This window comes from Prionailurus viverrinus, chromosome F2 (assembly GCF_022837055.1).
Source record: "Prionailurus viverrinus isolate Anna chromosome F2, UM_Priviv_1.0, whole genome shotgun sequence".
NCBI classification, from domain to species: domain Eukaryota; kingdom Metazoa; phylum Chordata; class Mammalia; order Carnivora; family Felidae; genus Prionailurus; species Prionailurus viverrinus.
Genome location: NC_062578.1, coordinates 67,776,801 through 67,793,368, shown reverse-complemented (window position 1 = coordinate 67,793,368; position 16,568 = coordinate 67,776,801). Strand labels below are relative to the sequence as shown.

At 40.6% G+C, this 16,568-nt stretch overlaps 1 protein-coding gene across 1 annotated transcript; it reads right to left on the bottom strand.

The window, feature by feature from the left end:
* Positions 1 to 354: 354 nt before the first annotated feature.
* RNF139 (ring finger protein 139) lies at positions 355 to 13,027 on the bottom strand. Its single transcript, XM_047842092.1, has 2 exons — positions 12,501 to 13,027; positions 355 to 2,518 (listed from the first exon to the last, which is right to left on the bottom strand). Exons 1-2 carry the CDS (start codon positions 12,679 to 12,681, stop codon positions 699 to 701), a joined length of 2,001 nt encoding a protein of 666 aa, XP_047698048.1. The 5' UTR covers positions 12,682 to 13,027; the 3' UTR covers positions 355 to 698.
* Between the last annotated feature and the right edge of the window lie 3,541 nt (positions 13,028 to 16,568).

The window sequence follows — 16,568 nt, the reverse complement described above, 5'->3', positions numbered from 1 at the left end:
AACACAGAATGGCCAATAAGCATACTGGGTTTTTGTTTTGTTTTTTTACATCAAAATTAAACAAGTAGCACATTCTGGTTTATATCCCAAAGTTTAGTTGAGATAAACCTGTTTCTCAACTCTTACACAATCTCTGAATCATGACTTTCCACCCCAGCTCCACAAGGGGCTGCTCTCAAATTTCAAGAAAGTCTCTTCCGGCAGCCTATTTTGCCTTTGTTTTAAAATACCCCAGGTATAGCTTTTATCCTCTGGTCCAAATTATTTTATTTCTTTCACGTAATGTGGTTTCCTCTGATTTGCATTTTCATTCCTCCCATCCATTTTAAAGAAAAACTAAGGTCCACAGTTAGATACTTTCATATGCTTTCATTGAGGAATCTTTGGCACAGTTGATGCACTGTATTATCATTACATCTATTAAAAAGCTAGTTGTTCAAATTTTGTCATAAAAACGTGAAAACATTTTATTCTATGTACAACAATGTACACAAATTTAAATAGGTCACCAAAGAGACCAGAAGTAATTAAAGAGGTATATTTACAGTAGCACATCACAGTAAACGGAAAACCATTCACAGATTCAACATGGATACTGTTTTTGTGCTTGGTTACACACTGAAGTGAAGCATATTACTCCATTTTGGATGAACTGAATTTTAAACAAATACCTCAATGATTAGCAAATGCTATTTTAATCAGTCAGTATCATCATTAATAAACTCGTCAGCCGCAGGGCCTGTGTGTTGCTGAATCACTCCATTTCTTTCTCTTTGAACATCGTCATCACAATCTGTACTGTCCTCTTCGTTCAATTCCCTGTCAGATTCAGCAGCAGCTTCCCTTATAGCTTCCTCTGGATTTTCATTCGGTGCAATAAATCCATTGTTGTTAGATACATTTGAGTTATCCTTAATGTCATCTTCGATGTACACTTTTTGATGGCACATTGGACAAGTATCTTGAATGTACAGCCATTTCCGAAGGCAAAGTGCATGGAAATAATGATTACATGGCGTGATGCGAGCAGAGGTCGTAAACTCATGATAGCAGATTGCACACACATCATCTATCTCTTGTAAGCGGCTCCCTTTTATTTCAGGAAGTGAATTAATTTTCTTAACAGCAGTCCTACGATTCATGAATGTCTTCCAGCCGTTTTTTGCTTGTAAGTAGATGTTAAAATATGCATGTAGACACATCATACAAGCCCGAATTTTACTTCCTGACTCAAACATCATAGTGTAAGCCCCATTTCCAAACATCACTACTCCAAATATAAATTCAATAATATTGCCTGTTGAACGAACATAGTAGACATAATCATCAAGCTTTTCCCAAAGGACGTTATAGTAGCCGTCAATCATGAATAATGTATAAACAGTGAGAGAAACAATTACTTTTAAGCAGAGTTCCACACAAAAGGCTGTAACTGCAAACAACCACGTATTTAGCGCATAGTGATGCCAAAGCACGTAACTGAGTAAAACGGGAAGAATAAACAGGCAAGCTGAGACAAAGAGCACAGGAAAATGTCTACGAAAAGATGACACATGAGAGGCACTGAGAGACATTAATACAGGGTCTGTCATCCCATGGATGAAATGCAGGACTGCAGTTAATAAAAGGCACATGTTTCTACTTAAGCGAATAAGTCTCTCTTCTGGTCTTAGCCCACTTAAACCAGTCTGAAGAGCCAAAATAAAAAATAAAACAGGTGCTACGAAGCCAAGTCGCCTGTCATCCTCTTCAGTGGATCCAATAAAAGCCAATATTCCAAGGCCCAAATAATGGGCTATTGAGGAAATTACAGCACTCATGCCCAGTACAGTTAGTGTAGAATCACATCCACTAATTATAAGATTGCAAATGAGGTCCCAGAAATCATCCCAAGAAATAAAGAAGGAATCAGTTTCATTTGCCATCCTTAAGATGTACATCAACACCGTAGCCTGAGCTGTAATTCTTGTTAGCCAGAAGACTCTCAGTATATCTGGAAAACGAATCCTCTTCCATGTGTCCTCCATTAATAACTGTAATCCATAAATTCGATACATGTGCCTCACTAAAAGATAAACATATCGTGTAGAATAATAAAACCACTTAAGTTTCACTACCAAGACAAGCACTGTGTTTAACGTGAGAATCAAGGAAGAAGTAAAAACTAAAGTCTCTCGGATGTGTAATGGCAGCTCTGTGATCAGGCCTATTACAGGAACTAAGAGATCCAAAATAATTAGTTGTGAATAGATGGAATGGATCTGCAGTAGTGTAATATATCCAATGCCCAAGGTCAGCTGGAGAACGATGAGTGCCATCCATAGCGAGGGCCCTTTGCGAGGAAGCAGCTCAATTCCAAAAGCTGATGTGTTGTAGGCACCATAGAAGTCAATGTGCAAAGAAGCATAATAATTTACCAACACTGAAGTTGCAGCTAATAGAAAGGCCGAACTGTACATGTAAAACTTGAAAAGTGATCGTTGTGACAAGATCAGAACAATACTGGATACAAATATACCTAAACAAGAGAGAAAAAAAAAAAAAAGAAAAAAAGAAAGAACAGGTCATTTGAACACAACATTTTTAAGAATGTTTTTCTAATAATTATGCCATTCTCCCCTTACTCAGGAAATATGAATATTTTCAAAGTTACGAACTTAACTAAGCCTCAAGACAATTTAGGTTTAAAGGCCAATAAAGGTTTTGTAAAGTCAGGGTTCACCAGAACAGACCAAACAATATTTTAAAAAATCTTATTCCTTTATGTTCTAATTCCCAAAGTAATTCCAGTAGTACTGTATGTCCAGACCCCAAAATTATCTTCAAGATCAGTTTGTAGTGATACATACATTTTAATGTTTTAAAATCTTGAAAGAACATATCCTTTATAATTTCATAATCACTAAAAATATTTAAAACAATTCCATTACTTTAAAAAAAACATGAAGAATTAAAAATAATCAAAATGCAAATATTTGCCTATTAAACCTTAGATTCCTTTTTCTTAAAAGTCACATTTAGGAAATCAAGTTTAACTTTTATAATTACACCTAAGGCCTCCTTTTCCTCAAACAGTGAACTCCTGCTGGCTTTTATTTTTCCTGCTCCTTAAATCTGCATTCTCCCATGGGTCCAAAATCAGGGTTTTTTTTTTTCTACATACTTTCCTGCAGATTTCAGAAACATCCTCCAAAGTTCTCTTTTTTCCTGTAATTACTGTATCTTTTACTACAAATAGTCAACCCTTTTTATTCTCTAAATTACAGAAGTAACACTTAGAAAACCAAAACATGTTTTAAAAACTGGTAATAAGGGGCGCCTTGGGTGGCTCAGTTGGTTAAGCATCCAACTGGTGACTTCAGCTCAGGTCATGTTTTCACGGTTCATGAGATTGAGCCCCACATCAGGCTCTGCACTATCAGTATACAGATTTTCTCGGGATTCTCTCTCTGTCCCTCCCCTTGCTCGTGCTCGCTCTCAAACATTTTTTTAAAATGATAATAAAGCCCTCCCCCCACACTCTGTATGTAACCAATGTACAGTGTGACATGCATCCAGGATCATCTTTCTTTGTGCTCTGACAAGTTTTTTTTTTTTAATTTTTTTAATGTTTTTATTTTTTTATATTTGAGAGAGACAGAGCATGAGCAGGGGAAGGGCAGAGAGACGGAGACAGAATCTGAAGCAGGCTTCAGGCTCCGAGCTGTCAGCACAGAGCCCGATGTGGGGCTTGAACTCAGGAGCAGTGAGGTCATGACCTGAGCCAAAGTTACACACTCAACAGACTGAGCCACCCAGGCACCCCAACTCTGACAAATTTAAGTGAGATCACAATCAACATTATTGCCCAAGGTTTCAACTACGGAAACAATATCCAAATATTCACCTAGTTTCACCTCTACCTTACAACTGAAACACTCAAAATTTCTAAAACCTAACTCACTTCAAATAGTTCTTGCAGGGGTGCCTGGGTGGCGCAGTCGGTTAAGCGTCCGACTTCAGCCAGGTCATGATCTAGCGGTCCGTGAGTTCGAGCCCCGCGTCAGGCTCTGGGCTGATGGCTCAGAGCCTGGAGCCTGTTTCCGATTCTGTGTCTCCCTCTCTCTCTGCCCCTCCCCCGTTCATGCTCTGTCTGTCTCTGTCCCAAAAATAAATAAACGTTGAAAGAAAAAAAAAAATAGTTCTTGCAATTTCCAATTTCAGTTACACGTACCATTATTCTCTTAATGGCACCTCTAGCCCCACATCCTCCAACTTTGACAGTTATTTGCCAATTCTGCTAACACCTATTATGTCCCTTTACTCAGCGACACCAACCTGTTAGCTGGTGCCTAAAAGCTCTTGTCCAAATCTATCCAGTCCAACACCAAACTGCCTTTCTTCATTTCTATGCTCCAAAGCGGTGGCTCTTGAAGTTACTATCAAGTGAAATCTACATTCCTTGTCCAAACATTCAAGGATCCAACGTGCTTTAGAGTAGCGCTCCTCCCAACACAGACCACCACTCCAGACTTCTTTCTCAAACATACCCCTTTCTCTGCCACAACTGCAGCTATGTTTACATTCTTCTCTTTGCTTGGTATGATGGGCTTCCCAAATCCCTGTCTGAATCCTACCCATCCAATCGACCCATTTTCTCTGGTAGTGACTGATCTTTCAACTTACCCACAGAACTTGGGGAAACGCCCAATACTCATATACTACCTGATGTTGTAGTTTGTAGTTATCTGAGTAGGTCATCTACCCTGCTATACAATATATTCTTGGTAGCAAGCTAGGTTCCTACCTTGCACATCTATGGATCCTAAAATATTCTGCAGAAAATAAATACAATTATTTCATTGTTCATTGAAGTCACATTGGGGAAATATTTCTGCTGCGTTCTAGATTATATTTGTAAAGGTAACCGCAAAATACAGCCCACCTGGAAACTGAAACCTATGGAAAGGTAAGACAAAACTGAGAAACCAGAGCTTGGAGTACAGAAAAAGTGGCAAACGCCAAAAACATCATCTACCCACCTTATTTCAACACGTAATCAAGAAAGACACTGCATATTACAATGGAGGCATTTTACAGTCTATTGCATGTAAAAAAGCAAGGGCTAGTTCTCAATGATGGCTTTGCCTATGAACTTAAAATTTATCCTGTGCTCACGTGTCAGATTATTCGTGAAAAGGAGAGAAGGGCACAATCACCTGAAAGACACATACATGTCTGCACAAGAACCACCTAATTCCTGGAGCAAGTGGTCACTGATAATCTCCCAAAGAGCTGACAGGTGGGAACGGGCCCTTTCACTAGAAAATGGGTTTTTGGGTTGGATTAGAAACATTTTTCACGTACGGTACAGGAAACAGAATTTACTCACCCACTATGTGTAATCTTACTTTTTCTATGTGGAAAAAAAAAAAAAAATGTATTTTTCCTGAGACAAAACTTAACCTAATCTCCTAAAATAAGTCAAAATAAAACCCAAATAACTTCAGTCCTATTTTATGCCACTTAAAATGGAGAAAGCCAAACAGGGACTATAAATTATTTTTGTCAACTTGCTATCCACAAAATGGTAAATTAATCTTTACCTGTGAATAACCATGAACTCTGTTGTAATTTATAAACCAGTCCTTTTTATTCTAACAGCTCTTTTCCTTAAAGCTTATTTTCATACACAAATGAAGGAATGACTGGATTTTTCCAAATATTGCTGTAGAAAAAGTGCTATTTTGCTTCATGCAAATGTATCAAAGGAAAAAAGGGGGAGATGATGGCCAACGTAGTGAGACTATACTCCAAGTCTGGATGCGCCCCAGCAAGTAACAGTAAGAAACTGTTACTTTTCATGATTAAAATTATATTCCAGGCTACAATAATGACAAAACATTTCAAGAATAGTTTAAAATTATTTTAATTCCTACCCACAGTTTGCATGTAAGGTTCTTACAGTTTTCTTTTATGCTCATGTTCCTATGTATGGAATGTAGGAAAAATCAGCTCTCATCTCACAGAAAAAGCCCACGTGCCAAGTAACAAGCCTCTCAAGTAACATTCCCTCTTATGGCCTTTTAACATTGAAATAATACCAAGGTTTGTTGCGTTTTTACAACTTCAGACATAAAACTCTTGGTATTTATCCTGAAGGCCTAAGAAAATTAAGCGCAGGGGTAGATTTCTCATTAGGATTTAAGAGTAACCTGAAGAAGCAATCAAGACTATATATAAATGCTACTTTATGAAGAAAAATCACCTTGGACGCTGGAGATCAGGGATCTCAGTACCCAGTGATTAGAGTTCCACTGAAGTTCTCACAGTAGGAAAAGAGCCAAGTATCAAAATCAATTCAGGAGCGTGGAAGATACATACAAACTCTATTCATGAAAGAGTTCAGGGCCTTTTCAACTTGATTACCAAAATAAGCAAACAAAACAAACACTGCCATGCATGGCGCACAACAAAGTGTTTAACCCCTTTAGGTGTAAAGTCCATTCATACCTTTAACCCTGTCTAGAAACTGAGGACTAAAAACTGGAAGGAAATAAGACATAACATTTATAACTCTCCAGATATCTTTAAATACCTTTTAAACACAATCTAAAGAAAACTATGGAAAAACATTTAAATGCCTAACAAAGTAAAGAATGAACAACACAGAAATGTTATGATTACCGTAATCCAAAGAGAGTCCCAAGCAATAAAATGTAGACCAAGTAAATAAAATATCTTGGAATGTTAATCTGTAGGTGTACTTGATAAATAAACGAGAGCATAAAGTATTTCTACAGAATTCTCATTTGGGGTTTAAAAGGGCATTCTAAGTCTTTTATTAATAAGAAAACTAAATTTTTGCTTCTAAACTAAGATTTTTAACGTTTTTATTAAAAAGAAATGTGAGGGGCGCCTGGGTGGCGCAGTCGGTTAAGCGTCGGACTTCAGCCAGGTCACGATCTCGCAGTCCGTGAGTTCGAGCCCCGCGTCGGGCTCTGGGCTGGTGGCTCAGAGCCTGGAGCCTGTTTCCGATTCTGTGTCTCCCTCTCTCTCTACCCCTCCCCCGTTCATGCTCTGTCTCTCTCTGTCCCAAAAATAAATAAACGTTGAAAAAAAAAAAAAAAAAAGAAATGTGAGTATAATTTTTTTAAAGTCAAAAGGTATGGGTATAAAATGAAGAGTAAACAAAGTCTTGCATAAGCAAACACACATTCACGAACTCATTCTTTTTGCTTCTCATCCAAAGAGGATGTCATTGTAATAGTGGAGTTTTTATAATCTTTTTTAAAAATTGCATTTCTGATTACTTATCAAAGAGGGCATCTTCCGATTTATTGACCATGTTTCTTTCTCTGTGAATTGCCAATTTATCTTTTGACCATTTATCTATGGAGCGGTTTTTCCTTCTTGAATTGTAGACATTTAAAAATATTCTGGCTACAAATTCTTTATCAGTTATCTGTAATGCAAATATCTTCTGCAGGTATGTGGCTGATCTTTTCACATTTCTGCTGCTGCCTTTTGATTGACAGAGGTTTTTAATTTTAATATTGTTGGATTTACCAATCTTTATTTATACATTTACTTTCATACATTTTTAAAGCATTTCTCCCTTACTCGAAGGTTAAAAAAACTCTATATTCTCCTATATTTTCTTCTACATATTTTTAAAGTTTTGCTTTTCACATTTAGGTATTAATCCACCTAAAACTATTTATATATTGATGTGAGGTATGGACCCAGTGTAATTTTTTCCATGTAACTAAATGACCACTACCTGAATAGTCTGTATTTACCTCAATGTACGTACTTCAATTCTACCTCTGAAACACATCAAGTTTCTCTATATACATGGATGCTCTGTTTCTGGGGTTTCTATTCTGTGCTATTGGTCTATTTATCTATCTCAGTGATTCTCAGCTAGGATCAGATTTTGCCCCAACCCCACTTCCCCACACCCAGCATTTGGTAATATCTAAATGTCTAGAGACATTTTTAGCAGTCACAAAAGGAGGAAGAGGGATGCTAATGGGTATGTAATGGGAACAGGACAAGGATGCTGCTGAAAATCCTATAATTCACAGAACAGCAACCCTCCCCAATGCCCCCCCCCCCCAAGAATTATCCAGTCCAAAACATCAATAGGGTTGCTGTTGAAAATCCCCAGTCTATCCCTATGGTGTCAAAAGTACTATTGCTTCACTGTTTTTTCACTTCAAAGGTTTTCTGAGTTCTTTCTATACCACCAAAAATACCTATCTCATTCTTTTCAAAAACTCCATTTCATGTCTAAACCTAATATAAAGAACAGATTCCTTTTAGATACTTAGATTACCTAAGTTAGATATCTAATAGATATTTAGACCAACAATTTGTTATTACCAACAATGCTGCCATGAAAATCCTTTCCCATAGTCTTGCACAAGTACAATTATATCATTAGGTCAAATTCTTAGAATTGGAATTGTTGAGTCAAAAGATGGATGACGGATTTCAAGAGACAGAACCAAATGGCTTTACACAGAAGTGACAGCATACCAAAACTGTATAACTTTATTTGAACTTTGTATATAGTATAACTTTTATTTGAATGCTGAACTCTTCACCAGTCTGGTAACTGAAATCTTGTTGCCTGCATTTCCTTAACTGTAAATGAGGCTGTTTTTGTTTTTTGTTTTTGCTTACTGACCATCTGCATTTCATTTATTGGAAACTACTTTATCTTGGGCCCATTCTTCTCTGGGAGTTTAAGTTTTTCTTTAAGTAAGTCTTTTCTTAAAAGTAAAACTTTTATTCAATCTTATGCAGTGTGAATACTTTCCCCTCAGTTTGCCATTTTTAAGAATTTTTTAAAAAAGAGTTTTGTCACAAAAAAAGTCTTCCATTTTTATGCGCTCAAATTTATCAATTTTTTCCTTGTAACTTCTGGGTTTCCTTGTGTTTAGAAAGGCCTTTCTACTTCAATGAATTATCATTACATGAGTAATACTATCAAACTCGTCTGCTTGCGTTTTCTGCCTTGGATTTAGATTTGCTAATTCAGCATTATGCCGCACTGGGTTGCATTTCATTTAGCATTTAACACCTCCTAAGAATAGCTTAATATTCTTAAATACTCCATATGCTGTGATTCGTATTTTTTGGATCTCCAAAATGAGATGCTTTATATTCTAATCTGCTGAAATTCTTGTATTAGTTGGATACCAAATGCAAGTGCAGTGGTGGTACATTTTTGTAGGAGAGGAGTAAATTTTTCAGACCAGATATAAAATTGGTAATGCTTTCCAGAGAATAGATTTCCATGTTTACAATTCCATTTTAAAGAAAAAGATGAGATTTGACAAGTTTTGAGATTTACAGACAGTAGTATTGAGAGGTCAACGATTATTTAAAAAAAAAAAAAACAAACTAGATCGAACAATTAATTTCAACTATCCTCTGGTAGCTTTTAGACACAAATCTGTCACTTTCAGTAACAACGTAAGCTGCCTCATTGGATGGGCCTCAAAAATTGAAGACATTTGTTTTCATTCAGGGTAAATCTTTAGCAACAAAACCAGTTTTTAAGAATTTTATCATTCTGGGGTGCCTGAGTGGTTCAGTCGGTTAAGCGTCCGACTTTTGATTTCAGCTCAGGTCATGATCTCACAGTTTGTGAGACGGAGCCCCATGTTGGGCTCTGCGCTGACAGTGCTGAGCCTGCTTGAGGATTCTCTCTCTCTAAAAAATAAATAAACAAACAAACATTTTTTAAAAAAAGAATTTTATCATTCTCACAAGTATGAAAAATTAGCAAATTACACTGGTATAACGTAAGTAGCAGTCCAGGTGATAGATGTGGAAAATAGGTTGTATTTCTTACAAAGTGTGAACAAAAAATTGTGGGTACAAAGCACCAAAATTTCACTGAGGCCTTCAAAAGACCAAAATGTCTAACAGTATGGTCTTAACCGAAGCATTATTTTTTTTTTTAAAGCTATCAAGCTTATTAATAGCTAACACTTAGACAGCCTTTCCTAGGTCCAGGTACTGTTCTAAGAGCTTACATCCTAACTCACTTACCATCCTTAGCATCCTGAGACAGACCATCACTGCCCATCTTTAAAAATGTTAAGAAAAGGGAGGCACAGCGCAGTTAAATCACTTGCCTGAGGTCACATTCTTTAACTTGCCAAATACAGCTTCCATGATTTACCATAAGAATACGCATGGGTTACAAAGAAAATACCAAAATTACTGTTCAGGGTTCTTAAACTACACATGATTTAATTAAGGAAAATACTCCCTTTTCCTTAAAGCTCCTTAGCCTAAAGCTCAACTCTCAAGAGCACTGCCTTTAAGCACCTGGTCTCAAAGGCTTCTCAAAAGGACACGAAGTTGCAGGTCAAAAGAACATTCAAGGCAGTGGCTACACATTTGCCAAAGAATACATGAATCCCCTCAAACACAGCTGTTTTGTTTTTTGGTTCTTGTGGCCTTTTTTTTTTTTTTTTTTTTTTTTTTTTTTGCTCCACCATGACCTCCTCTTAAAACAGAAGTGACGAAAGTCATCCCTGTAGTTATATGTGGTGAGTTTCCAAAGCAGCACTTGGGTTATCCCAAAATTGATAAAGCTCCTTAGAAGTCTGTTAGCTTCTGTTCTCTCTCTAGCAAGCTCTCTCCCATCCTATGGGGTTGAGGAACAAAAATGGTAATTCTTCTCACTTCTCAGTCTCTTGATGCCAAAAAACGGCACAGATCTTGCCCGCATGCATATCCCTAACTAATGTGGGTGGGTATGGCAGGGAAAGAGGGCTGGTAGTTGATCAGGCTCAGCTGGAACCCCTAAGTAACTATACTGAGTTAAGTAAGAGCCTATTAATCTATGATCTTGATGAATGGCTTCTAACTGGCAGAAATAAAATGCCATCCCAACAGGCCCCCCCCCCACTTACGAATTTCACTTTAACTGAAATCACTTATCTACCAGTACCAAAATGAAGCAAAATATGTTGAGCATAAACCATTAAAACCACTTAATGCTCTTTTTGAAGCTGAGGTATAACTGACATATAACACATTAGTTTCAGGTGTAGAACATGATGATTCCATATTATATGCACTGTGAAATCACACAGCTCCCTTCTTGCCACATATAATGAGGGCATTACACTTTTGTAATGGTAAGTAGCAATGACTGGGATCAAGTAGCTGGTGGGTTACTGAGAAGTCTTGTGCTAAAGAGCATCACTGTCCCATCTGTTAGTTTTAGATCTAACATATGATCACTACTATACCATTCTGTATCTGGATAGCAGCTGTATAGAGGAGAAAAGTGAACCACCCTGGATGTCAGAAGATTTTTCAGCCCAAGCTCTGGCAACCACTTAGTATCAAAATCAAAAACACTTAGTCTCTATGGACCTCAGTTACCTCATTTAAAAAATGCGATTAGCACCATCCACCTCTGAGGGATGTGTAAAGTTTAGGTTAGATAAAAACAGTGAAAATGCTTTACAAAAATAAAGTACCAAACAAATGTAAAATGTTATTGCCAATAATAAAACTCAACACTTTTCCCCCCCTTTTGGAGGAATAAACAAGCAACAGATGGTTCCTAATTCAGAAAGTCTCGGTAATAAGGACCTCATCATCAACCCTTCATCAGCAACACTTCAAAATCACAAGCCTACTGAAAACTGATCACAAGAATTACCTCATCAACAAAATTTGCCAAGTTTCAGCTGCTTTAAAAAAAAAATGTTATGCATAAATGCTTCTCACACTGGTAATGCAAGTAAAGACGGGGGATGAAACAGGATATTGTTAACACTCCATTCATTTACAACAAAGGCAGTGATTTTCAGGAGTCTCGGAAAAGTCTCCTCACTTTCTAGCCATTTTTATAACGATTTTCAATACCTTCTCTATTCATGGAAAATGCTAAGACTCGTTACAAGTATCGCTGTCTTCATGAGCATTTTTGGTAATCGTTTCAAGGTTTGACATTCGAAACCCTGTCTCCTTCGTTTGGGTGTCATTTCCCGCAGACACTTCATGATCATGTGGGCCCGGGGATACAGAAGTGACAGCATACGAGTGCTCTGTATTTTGGAGAGGGGGAAACTGAGGCCCGGGCCTTGGCACTACAAGCCCAAGGTCACACACGGCGAGATGGGGCAGAGTTGCTGTTTTTCCAAGGCTGTCGCAGGAGACGCGGCAAGCCAGTACTCATTCCCCAAGAGAAACAGCAGGCAAAGAGCCGCATGCTCACACATCCATGCTTTCTCCCCACCCTCGGGTGCAAAAATGAACGGAGGGCTGACTCTTGACGAGGGCTGCTCCGCTGTCAACTCTGAGACAAGTGTCATCTCCTCCTCTCTCCCAGCCTGCAAAGATGCCTCTGTTGGGAAAGAAACTGGTTCTCAAACACACATACACACACTACCCACTGACTGCGCGCGGGTGCCCGCGCCCTGCAGCACGTCTCGGCCCGCACAGCCGTCCTGGGACGCAAGCTACCCGGTTCCGCTTACCAAGAAGCCGGAGGAAGATCTGGAGCCCGATGCAGAACCGGCTTTGGCTGGAATCGTAGTAGGAGTTGAAGATGGCGTCGATGATGTAGAGGCAGGGCACCCGGAGCGCCACCTCGAGCGCCGCCCAGACCTGCTGATGGGCCATCCGCACCTGCTGCTGCGGGGGCCCCACCGCCGCCATGAGCCGCTGCCACACCGGGGCTGGGCGAGCCGGGCAGGGCCGCGCGGGGCAGGGCCCGGGACCACGGCCAGGGGCGGGGGCTAAGGCGGGCGACTCCGCCCCCGCCCTCCCTCCTCTCCGGTCTGTCTCACCGCCTGCCCCGCCGCCCGCTCGCGTCTCTCGAGCTGGAGCAGGCGGCGGAGGCTCCCGGGAGGCCTCTGGGTGTCTGTGTTTCCGGCCGGCTAAGGTCTGGCTCCTCCTCCCTCCAACGCCTCCCCCGCCCGCGGAGCCACCATCTTGACCTCGCCCGCCTGCCTCTGCCGTTGCTGCTGTTTGGAGGCCAGGAGGCTGCGTCCGCGGTCACGCGAGACCGCAGGGCCCGCGCCGCCGGCTGCGTCATAATCCGGCGTTAGGGGCGCTCCCCAGACCGTCATCACGCGCGGCGTAGCGAACGTCTCGCCGCGTTGCCATGGTTTCCGCCCACCTTCGCGGCTTTGGCGCCACCGGGTGGCGCAGGCGCTCTCCGGCAGCCGCGCCCTCCTGCCTGAGTGGCTTCCTCACGGGAGGCGGTGGCAGCGTCGGTTCTGCGAGGGACTCCCTGCTTCCGTGGGCGGAATTATTAGCCGCTTCGTTCTAACCCATTAAACGTCCCATAAACGTGGTTCAGAGCTGTTTGGGAGGAGGAGAGCAGAGGGCGCCGCCCGCCGGACCTACCCCACCCCGCCCGGAGGCCGGTCTGAGGATGGCATTTTCCAGGGAAAATCTCTGCAAGGCCGCCCGGGGTCCTGCTGGAGCGTCGCTGAGCGCGCTCTGTGCTGCGGCCGTGCGACGTGGCAATGAGCTGGGGGTGGTAGGCCCTGCCAAGGAAAGCATCCCTCTCCTCTCTTGCGCATCACCTTCCGTGTCTTCTACCCGACTGGACAGAACTGAGGACACCCATCGGCCGCACTTTGCGAATGTCATGGGCCACTTGTGATTTAAGGGCGAGAACCCAGGGCTCTGTCTGTGTTTCTGGCCTTTGAGGTCCGCACGCTCGGGCAGTCCCTTCTTTCCTCCTCAGGGAAGAAGCCGCACTTATGTTTTTGTAGGGGATCAGAATGTGCCACCCCAAAACATGCCACTTTGACACACAGATAATTTTGAGCTGAAGATAGCAGAGAAACAGCAGAAGCTTCATTTTTTTTTAAGATCCCTGCCCGCCCTCCTCACTGCCCCCGTTCGCCTAAAAGGCAGGACATAAATTTCTATCTGTAAAGGTGCCTCCCTCTCCCTTACCAAGAAGAGGGCAACTCAGACTTTCAGTGACCCGCAAACCTTAACTAAATGAACCCTTATCTTCCATTCGTTTCCTCCATTACGTTTTTACCTTAGCAGTCTGCTGTCCCTGAAAGCCTAATCCCCTTTTCTTTTGTCACTTCTCTACAAGATTATTCTTTGTTAATACATTAAACCCCGAATTGTAGGCACGCTTTGAGTCATTCACCACTTAGTTTCTCGCATGGGTATGTGCACTCACGGGTTAATAAACTGCTTCTCTCTTGTTGCTCTCTCTTTTGTCAGTTTAATTTCCAGGTCCCAAGTCACAGGACGTGGGACCACGAAGGAAGGTCTTTTTCCCTCCCTACACTTTCTTGCCTATCCATGTAATTAATGGAATGTGGTCATTCTTATTTTTCTGTTCCTTCACCAGCAAATGAGAGTGTAAATTGGGCCAGAGTCTGCTTTACTAACTCAGCCATCTTAAATTAAGGGGCATCAAAAACAAAACCAAAATTTAAAAAACCTGGCTCATTTAGGATCCTAGCCCAAACTGTGCTCTGCTATCCGTCTGTATCAGAGCTCTGCATGGGTGACTATCCTCTATTAAAAACCCTCCAGAGGAAAGGAGTATAAAACTCCAACACCCCTTTCTCTGGGTGGAGTTAGGTGTGGTAGGAAGATTGATTCCTACCCAAACTCCTTACTCCAGTCTCATGTTTTTAACCTGTTGTTATCCCCCACAAATAATGACTGCCATCTATCTAGTGCTGTGTACTGGGCACCACGGGGAGGGTTTTACATTTTACTTAAATCTTTGCATCAGCCTTTTTGGGGTAGGTAGGATTATCTCTGCTTTGGAGAGGAGGAAACTGGGGCTTAGATAAGTTATCCAAATCACAAAGTATGTATGTAAGTAGTAAGCTAGAATGGCCATAGCTAGTAGGAGTCAAACCAAGGATTAGAACCCAGGAAGCTTAGAACTTCAGGCATCTTTGATTCCTTCCTCTTCACACCCACAGCCAATCTGCAACCACATTGTATCCACCTGACTCCTTTGTATTCCCCTTTCTGTTGTCACTGCCACACTCCGAACCCAAGATCCTACTGGAGCTTGCCTGATTCACTGCAATATCCTCATTATGTTATTATGATCACCACTTTTCCTATAAATCAGTCTGTTTACCTCTGCCAGGTTAATTTTCCTAAATTGCACACCTGGGGAATTAACTTGTGGCGCTGACAAAATTCCCAAAGGAAAGCAAACTTGGTAAGATGAGAGGATTATTAAGGTTTATATAGAAAACCTCAGAGACGTAAATTAGCTTCTCAACTCACCTGTTAGTCTGCCCTGATTGCAATTTAAAGCAAAAAGAGAGAAGCTGTTGTGGAGGAAAGGGTCCACAAGGACTAATCTAAAACAGGAGTGTGGTAGAGAAAGCAGGCAAGTACCAATTACATTATGAGCATGCAAAATGGAGAATTAAATAATGTATGGGCTCTCCAATTTTTATTTAAAAAGTTAAATGGAATAAATAGTAAATAAAAATCTTATAAAAATGCTTCAGCCCTTACTTATTAATGCTTTAATGGTTTCTAATCTTAATTTAATGCACAAATTTTATTAGTTTAAGAATTTCTAATTCAAAGTAAATCCCACTCTCGGGAGCGATGGCACAGTCGTTCTCATCTTACGTGACTTCAAGCACATCCCTTTAAGCTCTAGATCTCACTTTCCCCATCTATAAACTGAAGGTTTAAAAAGATTCTGGCAAAGTACTTTAAAATACTACCTCAAAATTAAATGTAAATTACTGAGGTAGTTTTTAGAAAACTTAGGAATTTGGGGGGGGGGAGGGGGAGGTGGCGCCTGGGTGGCTCCGTCGGTTGGGTGTCAGACTCTCGATTTCAACTCAGTTCATGATCTCATGGTTGGTGGGATGGAGTCCTGCATCAGGTTCTGCACTGACAGCACAGAGCCTGCTTGGGATTCTCATTCTCTCTCTCTCTCTCTCTCTCTCTCTCTCTCTCTCTCTCCCTCCCTCCCTCCTATGCTCAGTTATCCTTGCTCTCTCTCTCTCAAAATAAACTTTTTTTGTTTTAAAGAAAGCTTAGGAATTTTAAAAATAAAAGATAAGCTTTCAAAAGAAAAATCCCTACGTCAGTGGTGCACTTTTCTGTTTTACATTTGCCATCTCTCAAGTCTATATTCTAAGCTCAGTTTCATCATGCCTGAGCTCCAGGTGCCTGCTTACATTTTAGGGGTCCAGTCAAGTTAGGAGAAATAATCACCTTCAAGTAAAGATGAAGGGATACCCTCTGGTGCTACCCCAAAATATCCTGTACTACCAAAAAGCTAATGACTACCAAACCACTTAATAGATGCTATGATGGAAACAGAGGAACAAGGACAAAAGTCTCAGAGGAATAGTTCTTTTGTTTTTTGTTTTTACAGAAGGAACTCACTGGTTATGTTTGCTTAGCTTTGCAAGAGGTTTTCTCAGCTTTGTATCAGGAAATGTCTGTGTTAGTCGTCATCCAAACAGAAGCTAAATTCCTAATAAGCATAATCCCTCCACAGCACCCACTGTGAAAAAAAAAAAAATTAAATAAGCTTTCAAAGAAATAGCTGCAATCCACTGAATTTAATC